General features: G+C 46.6%; 1 protein-coding gene across 2 annotated transcripts in view; it reads right to left on the bottom strand.

Moving 5' to 3' along the window:
- The window catches only part of C8H16orf96 (chromosome 8 C16orf96 homolog), a 149,252-nt gene that overhangs the window by 90,150 nt on the left and 41,380 nt on the right, over positions 1–17,722 (bottom strand). For both annotated transcript variants that reach the window (XM_030212366.1, XM_030212368.1), the window contains exons 4-5: positions 16,632–16,718; positions 13,404–13,554 (exon numbers count right to left, since the gene is read on the bottom strand). In XM_030212366.1, coding sequence (XP_030068226.1) covers positions 13,404–13,554; positions 16,632–16,718 — 238 coding nt within the window. The remainder of the gene's footprint in view (positions 1–13,403; positions 13,555–16,631; positions 16,719–17,722) is intronic.

Here is a 17,722-nt window from a genome sequence, read left to right as displayed (position 1 = left end):
CACACATAGACATTTTACTCAAGCACGGCAAGCCCACCTTGGACTTGCCATGTGGCAACCAAGAACTACTGCTGGTCCAATATGGCCGGTGGCGGAGTAGTTCTGGCTTAAGTGTGTGGTATTTCTGGCGCTGACGGAATTTTTGAAAATTTCAAACCACTGAGGGGCTATCCAGTTACGCCACCCCGGTTGCCGCCAGGTTAGCACGGAGCCCTTACCACCACTTCAATGAGTGGCGGTAACAGCTCCCCCGAAATGGCCATGCGGCAAGTGCAAACTTACCATGTGGCCATTTCTTTTTTTTGGCCTTTTTACCCGTTGCAGTAAAAAGGGGCCCTGGCATGCAGTAAAAACGGCCGCCGCCGCTAATGTAGGGCTCTTTTTACCGCAGCTTTGTAAAACGGCCCCTAATTTTCTTTGGTCTTATGATTTATACTAATGTATTTTTATATGTCCATTGACAGTATTCTTGCAAGCCCTTGATGCAGCCCTTGAGAGGACAAAACATGGCCATGTTGGGTTTCAAAATATTTATTTATTGTTTGAAGTGGTGAATAAACTGGACTTTTGATTTTATATCTTTGTGATTTAATGTGTTATTTTCCATTCAACATTAGCGCTTGGTCATTAACACAAAAAATGGAAAATTGGCCATTTTACAGTTGCAGCAAAAATGGCCTTAGCATGCAGGATAAACCCATGAAAGGGCATGCTAAGGCCACTTTTTCTCGTAGATTAGTAAAAGGACCCCTTAAAAATGTATATACCACACAATCTACCACTCTTGGAGGTGTACAATAAAAACATACATAATAAAGCAAGCCAACAAAAAACAAACAGAAGAGATATGGAGTATCCTTCCTTCACCACCGTTCAAGCCCTATTCCTCTCATCTCTTTCTTCTCTCAGCCCTCCAAAGCACCCCAATGTCCTTTTCCTCTGCCTCATCTTCTCCCTAGTCCTCCAGGTTATTCATTTCACCAACTTTCTCCACCCTTCAGCCTCCTTCTAAGATCCCTATCTCAAATCTTCACTCATAGCCCATAGCCCTTCTAATATACTCTCCACTCATCTCTCTATATAAAACGCACCTCCAACGTTCGAATGAAGCCTCTGTTAGCCAAAAGTGAAGGGGGTGAGATCGCATTGTGTCTGCCCGCCCACGCGTCAAACGTGATGACGTTGAGGGCGGAGCAATGACACTCAACCAATCGCATCGCTCGGCAGCGAAGCGTCAGGGAAGGAGGCGGCGCTCTCAACGTCTAGCCTTCCCTTCGCTGTGTTCCGCCTTCTTCTGACGTCAAGGATGACGTCAAAAGAAGGCGGAACACAGCGAAGGGAAACCTAGACGTCGGGAGCACCGCCTCCTTCCCTGACGCTTCGCTGCCGGAACCACGGAGGTATATTTAAAAACAAGAAAAAAAAATAAAAACCATGTTGGGGGGAGCGAAGAGGGTGGCCACAAAAGAAAAACAATGGGAGCGGGAGGGCAGGGGAGAAACGACACCATGGATGCGAAGGGGGGGGGGGGGAAGAAGAGGGCGGCCCAGGATGGGACATGGGAGAGAGAGGAGCATGGATGCAAGGGGGGGGTCATGGAAGGGAGACAGGGGACTTGCTGGAAAAGGATGAATGGAGGCGGCAGGGGACAGAGGAGCATGGATGGGCATGGATTGGGAGGGCAGGGCTCAGGGAGAGAGGGCAATTGCTGGAAAGGGATGAATGGAGGGGGCAGGGGACAGAGGAGCATGGATGGGCATGGATTGGGAGGGCAGGACTCAGGGAGAGAGGGAAATTGCTGGATAGGGATGAATAGAGGGGACAGATGGGCATGGATGGATATGGATTGCAGGGCAGGCCTCAGGGAGACAGGGCAATTGCTGGATAGGGAAAAATGGAGGGGCCAGGTGACAGATGAGCATGGATGGGCATGGATTGGAAGGGCAGGACTCAGGGAGACGGGAATTGCTGAATAGGGATGGAAGAAGAGCCATTAGAAAATACTCTGAAGGTGCGATGGGAAAGATACGAGGAGAACCAGGAAAGGACGGAGCCCTGGAATCCAAATGAGGACAGTGTGTCAAGAAGTAACTTATGATTGACGGTGTCAAAGGCGGCAGATAGGTCGAGGAGGATGAGTATGGAATAGTGACCTTTGGATTTGGCAAGGAACAGGTCATTGCAGACTTTAGAGAGTGCTGTTTCTGTTGAGTGCAGTGGGCAAAAGCCGGATTGAAGCGGGTCGAGGACGGCCTGAGAGGAGAAGAATTCCTCACCCATTTCTATTCTTCTATCACCTTCTCCCACTACTCCAACCAGAGTTACACCTAATCACACTGACCACCCTTCAACATCTTCAGTCCTTCTGTGACTGTTCTCTTGTGCTTGACTGCTTAAATACTTTAAATTTAAATGCTTTACTTTTTGTCTATTAGATTGTAAGCTCTTTGAGCAGGGACTGTCTTTCTTCTGTGTTTGTACAGCGCTGCGTACACTTTGTAGCGCTCTAGAAATGTTAAATAGTAGTAGTAGTAGTAGAATGGAGGGGACAGATGGCCATGGATGGATATGGATTGCAGGGCAGGCCTCAGGCAGAGAGGGGAAATGCTGGATAGGGAAAAATGGAGGGGCCAGGTGACAGACGAGCATGGATGGGCATGGATTGGAAGGGCAGGACTCAGGGAGAGGGGAATTGCTGGATAGGGATGAATGGAGGGCACAGATGGGCATGGATGCATATGGATTGCAGGGCAGGCCTCAGGCAGAGAGGGGAATTGCTGGATAGGGATGAATGGAGGGGCCAGGTGAAAAAGGAGCATGGATTGGAAGGGCAGGACAGGGAGAGGGGAATTGCTGGATAGGGATGAATGGAGGGGACAGATGGCCATGGATGCATATGGATTGCAGGGCAGGCCTCAGGCAGAGAGGGGAAATGCTGGATAGGGAAAAATGGAGGGGCCAGGTGACAAAGGAGCATGGATTGGAAGGGCAGGACTCATGGAGAGGGGAATTGCTGGATACGGATGAATGGAAGGGACAGATGGCCATGGATGCATATGGATTGCAGGGCAGGCCTCAGGGAGACAGCGGAATTGCTGGATAGGGATGAATGGAGGGGCCAGGTGACAGAGGAGCATGGATTGGACTCACACTTTCACTCTGACTCTCAAACACTCACTCTCACATACACTCTCCCAAACACACACACTCCGAGGAAAACCTTGCTAGCGCCCGTTTCATTTGTGTCAGAAACGGGCCTTTTTTACTAGTATTCACCTAATTGCCAAGTCTCCACTTTCCCCTTCAAACCCCTGCTAATTTTCAGAGTCTTATCTCCAGGTTCCTGTCTCTGAGTCTCCACTCTCCCCTTGGCCCTTGAGTTCACTGTCGTGGTCATGAGTCCTTGTGCCGAGCGCAGCACAGATGAGAGGAACTCGAACCTGGGCTCTGCTGGGCAGCTGAGCAACCCCGAGGCTTCACCTGCAGTGATCGCCGTTCCCCGAGGGCTGAGCCCCCTGGTGCGGGCGGCCGGCAGGACTTCCAGATGCAGGCAGGGGTCGGAGACAGGCTGCAGGCAGAGAGAAATTCGGATTCAGGCAGCAGGCAGAGAATAGTCCGGGTTCAGGTTAAGGTCAGAGACAGGCAGCAGGCAGAGAGTAATCCGGGTTCAGGCTGAGGTCAGAGACAGGCAGCAGGCAGAGCGTAATACAGGTTCAGGCTGAGGTCAGAGACAGGCAGCAGGCAGAGAGTAATCTGGGTTCAGGCTGAGGTCAGAAACAGGCAGCAGGCAAAGAATAATCCGAGGACAGACCGGAATCAGCAACGAGGGTCAGCAGAGGAACACACGAGAGTACTAAGCAAAACCTACCGAAGTAGAAGCCGAAGCAGTGAAGTGGAGAGGAGACGCTCCTGAAATAGTCCCCACCATCAGGAGCAAAGGAATCAGCTGGCAAGGAGAGCTTCCCGTTGGCTGGTCTGCCGGAGGAGGAGGAGCCTGGCTGCGAGGCTCCAATCCAGTTGAGCAGGAGGCAGGGCGATAAGTCCAGCATTCCAGGGCTGCGCAGGCCAGCAGACTGCAGGGCATGCAGCAAGCCTGAACCCCGGATGCGAATCCCGCACCCAGAAGGAGAGGGTTGGGGCAACTCTCGGAGCGCCAGCCCCGCCAAGATGGCTGGCGCTCCACCCCGTGGGAGCGCTCCATCACCGAGGAGGTGAGGAGTGTGACATTCATCTTCTGATCTTCTCTCCAGCCTCTATATCTCTGCTGTCTTGATTCCCACCCAATCCCTGAGTCCTGTGTTTCCTTGGCTCTCCCCCTTCCACTGCTGCAAAATCCCAAGTCTTCATTTTTCAGGGCTGGCCTAAGCATTAGGCATGACTAGGCAGTTGTCTAGGGCAGCAGCTTGTTGGGGGGGGAGGGGAGAGCAGCAAAGAGCAGCTGCTGGAAAAAGCAAAACAATAAGTCTCAAGAGCCACACAAACTGAAAGAACTGTCAATGTGTACTTTTACCTGTAGGAAGGGTGGGTAGTTTTCAAATGGCCCATTTATCTCATTAAGGGGTCATTTTACTAAACTGCGGGAAAAAGGGCCCTGCGGTAGCAGTGGGGGCCATGTTCCCAAGTGTCAGGGCCCTTTTTACCACAGTGGGTAACCCCCTCCTAAACAATGGCCACATAGGCGGTCGGTGGCCCAACGGCTTGGGGAGGCTAAAGGGGGCGGGGTTAGGGGTGGTGCCAGAGATGGGGCTTACATCCATAATTAGACAACACACAGAAAAAAAAGTAAAAGTAAAATAGTCATAATTAATACCTTTTATTAAATTTAGGTATTAGATATGTACCACATGTAAAAGAATAAAGTGGTTGCTCAAAGAATATATTAACCAATGTATACTATTGAAAAATGTTATCAATTATTAAACACTGCTATTTCCATCCATTTCAGTAAGGCCAACACACAATCCCTCAACCACAAACATTATGTACAAATGTGCAAAAACACACTCAGAACCTTACTGTACCATAACAGCACTAACTCCGAGGACTCAAAGAGCAAAAACAATATGCATGAAAAGGCAGCACTGTAAATATTACACTGGGCAGACCTTGTATGCCTTGTAGCGCTATAGAAATGATAAGTAGTAGTAGTAGTAATATACCACCCATATGGAAAACACAGACCATCAACAATTTGAAACAAGGGATCATAGGCGGTCAGTGGCCCAATTGTTTGGGGAGGCTAAAGGGGGTGGGGTTAGGGGTGGGGCCAGGGGTGGAGCTTAAATCCATAATTGTCTGATAACACACAGAAAAAATAAATAAATAAAAATAAAAGTCACAATTAATACCTTCTATTAAATTTAGATATTAGATATGTATCATATGTCAAAGAATAAAGTGGTTGCTCAAAGCATATTCTAACCACAATCGCTCAACTACAAAACACTATGCACAACTTTGTGCAAAAACACACTCAGAGCCTTACTGTACCATAAATATTACACTGGGCAGAACCTAATACACCAATATACTACCCACACGGAAAATGCAGACCATCAACAATATGAAACAAGGGATCATATCATCACAATTCTCATGTACAGCCACAAAACACCCTAATTCATGTTTAATGTGGGATAAAATGCCATAAATAAATAAATATAAACTTTTAATGTTGAGCACCTGATTCTCAAAGTGGACATATTCCAAACACTATAATGAAAATAAAATGATCTTTTCTACCTTTGTTGTCTGGTGACTTTTCTGATCATGCTGGCCCAGTATCCAATTCTGCTGCTATCTGTCCTCAGGTGTCAGTGCAAGTCTCTTTGGTATGAACTGCTCATGTGCAGGTCAGGAAGTCACCCTTGTTAAATATCTCCCTGGCAACCCAAGACACCTCCAGCCAACCCCCCTGCTCTCCCAGCAGTAAGGTAAACAAATTAAACCATAAACCAATTTCTACAACTGGTTACACAAGGCTAGAGACAGCTCCTGCTGTGAGGATGGAGGTAAATCAACAATTTAAACCCCCCAGAGCAGCGGGACTCCACAGCTGATCCATCCTGCAGCAGCAGGGGAGGCTGGACTCCAAAGCTGATCCATCCTTGGCCTCCCCAAGCCTCTTATACCGGGCGCCTATGCAAGGGATCATAGTAACATAGTAACATAGTAGATGACGGCAGAAAAAGACCTGCACGGTCCATCCAGTCTGCCCAACAAGATAACTCATATGTGCCACATTTTGTGTATACCTTACCTTGATTTGTACCTGTCTTTTTCAGGGCACAGACCGTATAAGTCTGCCCAGCACTATCCCCGCCTCCCAACCACCAGTCCCGCCTCCCACCACCGGCTCTGGCACAGACCGTATAAGTCTGCCCAGCACTATCCCCGCCTCCCACTACCGGCTCTTGCCACCCAATCTCGGCTAAGCTCCTGAGGATCCATTCCTTCTGAACAGTTTACAGTATTTAGAAAGTGTTCCATTAATACCCTACTGGGTAAATTCCACATTGTGTCTTCCTGTGGTCTGTGCTCCTCACTGCTTATTGCATTTATTTTCTGGACAGGATATATGTACAGCAGATAAAGCTGCCTGATGCCTTTAAAGGGGATACTGGCGACCACAATTTGTAGCTCCCAGTTCAGGTTTCTAGCTTGGAGCAGAAAGAAGGTGGAGCACTTTGATTTGATGGGGCAAGTTACACAGGGTCTCCCTTTAAGCTCATTACTTTGCACATGAAGTGTGGCAGGGGGCACACACCTGCTGCCTCCCAGGACATGGTGACTTTATGGGGTCTGTGTTCCCCCTTGCAGGGAGGAGGTGCAGTCAGTACAGCGCGAGCTGGAGGTGCTCTCGGAGCAGTACTCCCAGAAGTGTTTGGAGAATGCCCACCTGGCTCAGGCCCTGGAGGCTGAGAAGCAGGCGCTGAGGCAGTGCCAGAGGGAGAACCAGGAACTCAATGCACACAATCAGGTGAGTAAGTCCCCTGCAAGGTGGATGGAGCCCTGAATGGAGAAGAAAGGCATGGCAGGTCACATAATAAAATGTAATCTCCCCTTCCCCTGTGCACAGCCCATTTTTTATCATCCGACTCAAAGTTGTCAAATGCATTTGAAATCCCTGGTGGTCCAGTGGTCCGACCACGCCTCCTGACCCCCAACACAAAAAGCCCCTAGTGGTCCAGTGGACCCCTGACCCCTCCAAGCTTGAGACTTCCCGGGGGGGGGGGGATGTCCAGTGGAACCCCCACCAACTTGAAAAATCTCCCGGGGGGGGGGGGGGGGTCCAATGGACCCCACCGACCCCCTCCCAAAACAATCTCCTGGTGGTCCAGTGGAACCTGCCATAATATCACAATTCCTCATGTACAGCCACAAAACAACCTTTTAGGGTGGATAGTGTTCACAATGAGCTCCTTTTATTAATGACCAGTTAGAGATAAGAGTTTTCAATTTTGGCACAGTATAAGTCATCACAAGAACAAAATATAAGAAATCCAATGGACTGCATTAGGGGCTTATAGCCCATTTAGTTATGTTCAAACAAAAGAGATCTGCATGAAACAAAATATTGATTTTTATTTTAACTTATAAAACCTCTCTCTCTGCCCCAATCCAACACTGCCCCACTGTCTTGCCCCACACCACCATCCAACATCTCTCCCCATCTTTCTCTGCTCCCTTCATCATCCACTGCATCATCACCCCTCTGTTTCTCCTCCCTCACCAGTCACCATCATTTCCTATTTCACAAAAAAAAGTCTTAAGAATTGCTGAATGAAGCATCTATATATTTTCATAATCGGGTGACCAAGCAGTACCATGTGTTAATGCATTGCTAAATCTCCTCCTAGGACTCTTGTTTACAACCACCCTCTCCTGTTCAGCACAGCAAAGCAAATGAGACCCAAATACTCCTCCCGCTCCTCCCCCCTCCAACACTTACCAGCTTGCTCGATCCTCCACCTCCCTCCCTGGCTCGGTTTGTGACTGACTGAAAAGAGCCGCATGCTGCAACACTCAGGCTCACAGTCACAGCCCCAGGCTCTGCTGCCGGAACATACGGTGTAGGAAGTTACAGGGGGAGGGTAAGAAAAGAAGTGAGCGGGCTCAGTGGGGGGTAGGCACCAGCAGAAGATACAATCTTGTTAATGGCTGATCCAGGGCTGAATTCGAGGAGGAGGAACGTGGGGAAGGTCACGGTTGGGCTGGGGAGGCTTAGCCTCCCCAAGCCTCTTATACGGGGCGCCTATGACTGGCCATGCGTCAAGATAACTCTTACCATATGGCCATGCAGTGGGGAACACTTACCTTTATCCACTGAGGTGGCGGTAAGGGCTCCCGCAGTAACCCAGTGGTAACCGGGCATTTACTGCTGGGTTAGCGCTGCGCTATAAAAAATATTTTTTACAGCATGCCAAAACTACCACCAGTGGCCATGTTGGGCTGGCGGCAGTTCCAATTTAGCGTGTGGTAAGCTCATGTTGGGCTTCCTGACGCTTTGTAAAAGGGCCCCTAAATGACTCTTGGAAATTGCCCTTATTTGTCTGTGTATGCTAAATACATGCAACACACTCACACAAAACAAAGTTTAATATTTAAAACCATGATGCCTGGGAGGTGACAGATTAATGGCCTGAAAGATAATGGTGTGTGTGTGGGGGGGTGGGGGGACATAAGTTGAAGGTTTCCTTAGGGTGCCCAAAACATTTGCACTAGCGCTGTCCTTTTTTCCCTCAGCTCTCCTGTTTGATAGGAGCCAAGAAATCAAAGAAATCCATTGCACTATTCACCCTTCTCCTTCTTTTCTCCTGACTCCACTTCTCAGGTTAACTGGTACTTTTTAGTACTGAGGCTAATATTCAGTGTGCGATATCTGATTAACTACCTATTCAATGGACGTATCTGGTTAGCTTGGGATGCAGAATATCTGGTTAGCTTTAGGATAGCTATCTGTGTGGCCTGACTTAATTGGATAAGTTTAACTGGGCAGCGCTGATATTCTTTGCTATCTGGTCAACTAAAGCCGTAAGCCTGGAAGACTACAGTGCTCCCAAACATAACAGGGTGGCCAGACAAAATTTACACGGTTACTGGGGAAGGAGAAGGAAATTCAAAAATATAATGGCTTCATTTATTAACCTGCGTGAAAGTGTTAACTGGTGTTATTAATGCACATTAATGTGAGTTAATGCAAGTTAATTCCCCCCGATATTCAAAGCTATTTAACCGGCCAGACACGGCCACTGACTCTTTGTTAAATTGTACAGCGCTGCGTAACCCTAGTAGCGCTCTAGAAATGTTAAGTAGTAGTAGTAGTAAATAGCATATCGGCACCTAACCGCTAATATTCAGTGGCAGATAACTAGTTATATCTGCTGAATATTGCTGGGTAGCACCTAGTGCATAACCAGCTATATCGATCAACTTATCCGGTTAGGTGTCAATATTCAGCTCCTAATCGGATAAGTTTAACCGTCAAATAGGGCTGTATAAATAACTGTCCTATCTTTAACCTCTAAAAAGTTAACCAGTTAGCGCTTATAGTATTCTATAAGTTTCACATGTAACTGTGTAACCCGCCCTTGTAATAATAGTACTTTTGTTGTATTGTTTTACTCTTATTATTTTTTAATTGATCGGATGATGCTTAGTGTGTGTCACGATTGTGACTTTTTCTTGGTTTGTGCTCCTCTCGCCCTCTGGTGGCCAGAACCGGTGGCAGCCATAGACTTTCCAGACTCTCTTTTCAGTCCGGTCCAGATATTTTAGCCTTCCAGTCTTGCTTGGAAGTTTGGCAGCTAGCCTCACCCTTAGCTGCCTTGAGATTGCTGCAGCTAAGCCTCAGCTGCTGATGGGCTTATTAGTCACCTGGAAACTTTCTGCTTTGCCTTTGCAAATGCCAAAGGTCCAGGTTAGTGTTTGGTGCTGATAGGAGCACTTCTGTCTGCTTGTTTGAGCTTCCCTGCTTTACCCTTGTGGCTTCCCTACTTTACCCGTCTGGTGCTGATAGGCGCACTTCTGTCTTGCTGTGCTGTTAGGAGCACTTCTGCCTGCTTGTTTAAGCTTCCCTGCTTTACCCTTTTGGCTTCCCTGCTTTACCCTTCTGGTGCTGATAGGAGCACTTCTGTCTTGCTGTGCTGTTAGGAGCACTTCTGCCTGCTGTTTTAAGCTTCCCTGCTTTACCCTTTTGGCTTCCCTGCTTTACCCTTCTGGTGCTGATAGGAGCACTTCTGTCTTGCTGTGCTGTAGGAGCTCTTCTGCCTTGTCTTGTGTCTTACCTGTATGCCTTGTTCTTGTCTGGGTGCCTGAGGGCACTCCTGTTTTGAACCCTAACCCTGTTTTCTGTCAAGCTTGTTCTGTATCTTATTCCCTGTGAGAATCCTGTATCCTCAGTAGTACTGAACCCTGTGTTAGTCAAGCTTGTTTAGTATCTTGTCAGTCTAGTCTGTCTGCAAGCTAGGTCCAGTAAGTCCTGCCGGCCGCCTGCACCTGGGGGCTCAACCCCTGGGGAATGGTGGTCAAGCGCAGGTGAAGACCGGTTGCTCTGTCCTGCTTATTCCCTGCCTGCCTACTGCTGTAGTTCCAGTCCTGTGGTTCCAGTTCGGTTGCTCCAGCTTTGCCTGTCTACAGCTTCTCCTGCCTTGCTTGCTTACCCAGACTTGGTTGAGGGTCTTACCTACTGCTGCCGCTTGTCAGCAGCGGTCCAAGGGCTCACGTGGTGCCAGTGTCTGAGAGCCTGAGACCGTGACAGTATGCTTGTGTCTTTCCTATCTTTTTGCTGGAGTTCCTTTCCTTCTTTTACTATTCTTATTTTGAATTATGTAAACCGCCTAGACTTGCCCTCATATTAGGCGGTATATATAGAGGGGCATTTTCGATATGACGTCTAAGTCCAATTTTGGATGTTTTGCTAAAAACATCCAAAAACAGAGTAGTAAAAATGGCCATTTTCAAAACATAAACACGCCTATCTTTTTTTTTTTGTTTGTTTGTTTGTTTTTTTTAAATGGCTATTTGCTAAATGTTTTCATATTCTGTAAATTTATCTTTTTGGTCCATTAAAAAAAAACATCCAAGTGAAAAACGCACAAAATCAAGCCATTGGGATGTAGAAGTCAGCATTCTTAGTAAACTGGCCAGAAAGACATCCCAGGAGAGCAATGGGGTACCCTAGGGGGCACTGCAGTGGGCTTCAAATAAATGCTCCCAGGTACATATCTCACCACTGCTCCCTTATCTTGTCTGCTGAGCTTCCCAAAACCCACTACCCCCAAATGTACACCACTACAATAGGTGAAGGGAGCACCTATATGTGAGTTTTGGAGGGCTCACAGTTTCCACCACAAATGTAATAGGTAGGGGGAGGTATGGACCTGGGTCCATCTGTCTGCAGTGCACTGCACCCAGCACTAGACTACTCCAGAGACCTGCATGCTGCTCTAATGGACCTGAGGATTACATCTGAGGATGGCATAGAGGTTGGTAAGTAATGCTTTTAATCACATTTTTGGGGGGTGGTAGGGGGAGTCAGGGACCACTGAGAGAGTAAGGGGAGGTCACCCCTGATTCTCTCCAGTGTTCATCTAGTCATATTAGGGCACCTTTTTGTGCCTTATTCATTATAAAAATGGGTCTAGTTCAAAAAGTCTTAGTTTTAGTCCTGGACGGTATTGTTTTGTTCCATTACGGCTGAAAAACATCCAAGTGTTAGGAACGCCCAGATCCCGCCCTTGAGATTTGGACACACACTTCTGATGGACTTCATAGAAAAATATCTACAAATTGATTTTGATAATACCAATTTGGATGTTTTTGTGAGAAATATGTCCAAATGCAGATTTATGCCGCTTTTTGGATGTTTTACTCTTTTGAAAATGAGCCCCCAAAGTCTCATAATAAACACAAACATAAACACACGCACACTCCCTTGCAGTTATTTTATTTTTTATTTGTAGCATTTGTATCCCACATTTTCCCACCAATTTGCAGGCTCAATGTGGCTTACATTTGCCGTAATGGCGGTTGCCATTTCTGGGTAACAGAATTACAAATGGTGTTGCGTTAAGGTGCATAAATACATGGTAGCATAGAAGGAACATAACATACATTAAAGCACTTGGCAGTGGCATTCCTAGGGGGGCTGACACCCGGGGCGGATCACTGATGCGCCCCGCCCCCCGGGTGCAGCGTCCCCCCGGAACAGCGCGACCCTCCCTGGGTGCACGCCGCTAGGGGGGGGGTGCCGCGCGCCTGCCAGCTCTTTGTTTTCATGCTCCCTCTGCGGGGCAAAGGGAGCATGAAAACGAAGAGCCAACAGGCGTGCGGCACCCCCTCAGCGGCGTGCATCCGGGGCGAACCGCCCCCACTGCCCCCCCTTGGTACGCCACTGGCACTTGGCACTACGTTATAGGGTAAAACAGTGTTCTTCAATGTAAAGCCCAGGGGCCAATGGCAGCTCTTGGTGACCTCCGGGGCGGCCCTCATAATTTTGGCTTTTTTTCTGCTACTCTCTGCCTCTCTAACCAAGTTCATGATAGAAAGAGGGCAGTGGATGAGAGGAAGAGCCACATACTTGAAAATGCCCACTTTCTTGAGGATACACCCAATAAATTGTTTGAAGGTGGGTGGGTAGATATATCATTGACACACACTGGTCATCAGTGTTGTGAACTTGCATGGGAAGATATTTGATGGCTCTTCTTCAGATCATTAGATCCAAAGTGGCCCTCACTTAAAAATTAGTGAAGACCACTGGGGTAAAGGGTCATTAATTTGATATACTGTCTTTAAGTGGTATTATATGCAGGTACATTCTCTATTCTTAGTGGGCTCACAATCTAAGTTTTGTTTTGTTTTTGTACAAGGGGCAATGGAGGGTTAAGGGGCCCTTTTACTAAAGCTTAGCATATGTTAACTTAATTAGCGTATGCTAAATGCTAAGATGTCCATAGGTATAAAATAGGCATCTTAGCACATGCTAATACCGTTAGTGTTCGCTAACCCTTTAGTAAAAGGGCCCTTAAATGACTTACCCAGGGGGGCTGTGGTGGGAATTAAACCCGGTTCTCCCCCCCCCCCCCCCCCCCCCACTGCATTAACCATTAGGCTACTCCTCCAGTTATGCATGTAACTGACGTTTACTTCAATTTTGGCACTTAACTTCTGTTTGGGTACCAAATGTTATGTGCCAAATCGGCACCTAACTTGTGACGCACTATACAAAATTAGTGGAAAATATTCTCCAGGAAGTTGCAACAATCCAGGCAGTGTGAAAACTGCCCTCCAAATGGGTGAAAAAGCCTCTGTGAATCATGCCTTAAATGCCTCATCCCATATATCCTACTGTATAGTTCTATAGCAAATTATCAAAAATTCTGAAATGTATAAGGACTCACCTATATCTGTCGCTTGATTTCTTAACTCCTTTTCCAGCTCAATGACTTGGTTTTGAAGCTCCTCATATTTTTGTGGAATCTGTCCCAAGTAAGTGAGCACCTCTTTGGCTTTCGCTCGTTTCTGCCCTTCACTGAGAGCTATCCCTGGGTGCTGCAACATAACAAAACAAACCCACATTGAAGGGCCCTTTTACTAAACTGTGTAAGTGTCTACATGCACCCAATGCGTGCCAAAATGGAGCTACCGCCTGACTACCATGTGGCTCTTGCGGTAATTTCATTCTTGGCGCTCGTCTAATACGCACGTCAGAAAAATGTTTTTTTATTTTCAGGCGCGCGTAATGGAAGCACACCAAGTGGCATTTGATGCACGTAGGTCATTACTACCTGGTTACCGCTTAAGTCTTTACCGCTAGGTCAATGGCCGGCGGTAAGGTCTCAGACCCAAAATGGATGCACAGCAATTTTTATTTTGCCACACATCCATTTTTGGCAAAATTTAAAAAGCATTTTTTACAGGTACACTGAAAAATGGATCGGCACACGCCCCAAACCCACACCTACAGTACTGCAAGCCATTTTTCAGCATGCCTTTGTAAACGAACCCCTGAGTTTACAGAGCACAGTGTCACAGAACATAGTAACATAGTAGATGATGGCAGAAAAAGACCTGCACGGTCCATCCAGTCTGCCCAACAAGATAAACTCATATGTGCTACTTTTTGTGTATACTTTACCTTGATTTGTATCTGTCATTTTCAGGGCACAGACCGTATAAGTCTGCCCAGCACTATCCCTGCCTCCCAATCACCGGCTCTAGCACAGACCGTATAAGTCTGCCCAGCAATATCCTCGCCTCCCAACCACCAGCCCCGCCTCCCACCACCGGCTCTGCCACCTAATCTCAGCTAAGCTTCTGAGGATCCATTCCCTCGGAACAGGATTCCTTTATGTTTATCCCACGCATGTTTGAATTCCGTTACTGTTTTCCTCTCCACCACCTCCCGCGGGAGAGCATTCCAAGCATCCACCACTCTCTCCGTGAAAAAATACTTCCTGAGAGAGGAAATGTTTCCTGTCACCTGAGCAGTTCAAAGAGAACCCACAATTCAATTACTATCTGTGCAGCTCTTAGAAAAGAAATAATCCATGTCACCAAACTAATATGGCTACCTCTCTGGAAGTTTTCATCATTTACGTAGCAAGGGAGAGTTGTAGAATGCAGGCCAAAAAAAAATTCAAGAAAATTCCCCAGTGAGTCAGAATTTTTAAAAATGTGTTTTGGATTTAGCTCATAGTGAGTCACATTTAGGTACAATAAGTATTCACCTGTCTCCAGAAGGCTTACAATCTAACTTCTGTACCTGAGGAAATGGAGGGTAAGTGACTCGCCCAAAATCAGAAGCAGCAACAGTGGAATTTGAACTTTGACTTCTCTTGTTCTTACCGCACTACACTAATAATTAGGCTACCCCTCCACTTGAACAGCTCTTCTGCCACTGATTTGTCATATATTCTTCAGGAAGTCACTTTATCTCACTATGAGGCATATTTTCAAAGGCATATTTTCAAAGCCTTCCTTCCAAAGTTCCACAGAAACCTGTGGAACTTTGGAAAGCTAAGTGCTTTGAAAATATGCCTCTATGCTTCACTATCTAACTGTAATAAGAATTAATAATAACAGTACACAGTGGCGCTCCTAGCCTGGATGGCACCCGGGGCGGATCGCTGATGCGCGCCCCCCCCTGCGAAATGACATCTCCCCCCCCCCTGGTGAAATGACACCCCCCCCCCCGCGTGCACACGGGGGTGCCGCGGCGCGCACCTGTCGGCTACGAGTTCGCTAACTTCGCTCGTTCGCTGCAGCTCCCTCTGCCCCAGAACAGGAAGTAACCTGTTCCGGGGCAGAGGGAGCTGCAGCGAATGAGCAAAGTTAGCGAACTTGTAGCCGACAGGCGTGCCGCGGCACCCCCCAGCGGCGTGCACCTGGGGCGGACCGCCCCCTTGGTACGCCACTGACAGTACATCAGGACTAATACAGACAATAAACTTCTCCTTCACAGTGTTTTCTGTCTATATTATTCTTGTCCAGAAGGCATAGGGCTTGGAACAAATCAGCAAAAATCCCACCCCCCCTTAGCCTTGGCTTTGGGAAAACAGTACATGGAGCATGCTGAGGTTTTTTCTCATAATAAATTCTCTTGTGGTAATTCCCATATCTGTACATGATGAATGAAGTACACCGAGCAGAGGCAGCCAATGTAAAGAGTTGAACTGCTAGATAGTGCTAAGTGGAGTAATGGTATTTAATCATGTCCACTGTTTCTTTTACTTTCTCACCAAAGAGAGTCTCCAGTACAAGGAGCAACCATAAGAACATAAGAATATCCATACTGGGTCAGACCAATGGTCCATCAAGTACAGTATCCTGTTTCCAACAGTGGTCAATTCAGGTCACAAGTACCTGCAGAAACCCAAATAGTAGCAACATTCCATGCTACCAATCCCAGGGCAAGCAGTGGCTTCCCCCATGTCCATCTCAATAACAGACTATGGACTTTACCTCCAGAAACTTGTCCAAACCTTTTTTAAACCCAGATACACTAACCACTATTACCACGTCCTCTGGCAACGAGTTCCAGAACCTAACTATTCATTGAGTGAAAATATATTTCCTCCTATTTGTTTTATGCTGCTATTCTAGAATGACAATTACACAAATAATTGCTATTATAGAATTTGCGCTTAATGCCCAAGCTCTAGATGCCTAACTGTGGGTGACTTTTAAAGAATTAATGCTTATGTAGAGAATAGGAGAAAATATTTTTCCCTCAACAAAGTTAAGCTCTGGAACTTGTTGCCGTGGGATGTGATAGTAGCAGTTAGCATATCTGGGTTTCAAAAAGGTTTGGACAAGTTCCTGGAAGAAAAGTCTATGATCCTAATAAGACAGACGTTGGGAAAGCCATTACATTAAAGATAAGGGAGACGATTTTCAAACTACTCACATTAGATTCCTTACTAGGCCTGATGCATGATGGACCCAACTAGCATACCCAGTCTAAATGGTGAACATGTTTTGAGTTTTCTAGTCAGGAGGAAAACAAAATGAAGACCTCAGGCAGTAAGAAGAAAGCAGCTTTTATCATTTTGCTAGTCAGAGGATGTATGTTGCTCTCATATTATATCTCCATTCCCATCCCTACCAAACTGATGCACTTCACTCACCTTAATATCCAGAGCATCATGCAGAGAAGACCACTGCAACAAGTTATCCGAACCGTAGATTTTACTCAGATTAGTTTGTACGTCATCCTGCACACACAGAGGAAGGACGTTTTATTACTTTCTCTTTAACTACTACTCACTTCTAGCTCTGCATACTTTAAATCATGACTCAACTTATGAAATTCAATTAAAGTTTGTGGCAATAAACTCTCTCTCTAATTTTAAGTGTCTCCTAACTCCCTCCCCATGGAAAAATAACTACCCTCTCATACCACTTAACTGCCCTATTTACAAAATTGACCCTACCATAAGAAGAAAATCACCCTTCTCGTATCTCTATTTTCCCTAAATGAAAGGGTGAGCTCCCCATAAGATAATCACTATCATATATCCTTCATCTTCAACTTATTGTAAGGGAATCCTCTCCCCACCAAAACCACTGGACAAAGACAACAAAAACCACAGCTACCGCTTCTTACCATCCAGACCCCATCACATATCTTGTATCTGTTTCTCACTGCCAGGGTACCCTCCACCCTCAGAACCAGACAACCACCATCATACACAATTTTCCTCCTTCTCACTCTGAGAAAGAATTCACTCAATAAAAAGAACATCCCCTTCTCATATTACCTAGGCTTATTCCCATTTGGGACAAAAGTCATTCTCTTACACCTCTCACTTTCCCCTTGGTGTGATGGAGACTACCCATAGGATAATCACCTTCCCATAAGTCTTACCTTCCTCACTGGGAGGGGACTGTCATTCTGTTTGCTCCTTTAGCCAGTACTGAGATGGAAACTCTCTGAGAAGGCCGTCAGTCTAATACATCTTATCCTGTATTCTCCATTACTGTATCCCCTTCTTGACAGAAGAACTTGACAACTGTGACAAATACTTCAAAATAATTCTTTTGGCTGATAACACTTCAGTTTGTAGGGACTAGCCTGATAGCTGAATAGGAGTGCTCTATTGTACCAAAACCCTCAGGCAAGCTAAAGCTGGAAATACCCTAATGAAGACGGAGGCCCAAATATTGTGCCATGCTGACACCTACTCATTAGTGGCTAAATATTACTACTTAAGTTTCA

Source organism: Microcaecilia unicolor, chromosome 8 (assembly GCF_901765095.1).
Source record: "Microcaecilia unicolor chromosome 8, aMicUni1.1, whole genome shotgun sequence".
NCBI lineage: Eukaryota > Metazoa > Chordata > Amphibia > Gymnophiona > Siphonopidae > Microcaecilia > Microcaecilia unicolor.
Note: the sequence above shows the minus strand (reverse complement) of the source record. Positions and strands in the feature narration are given on the sequence as shown.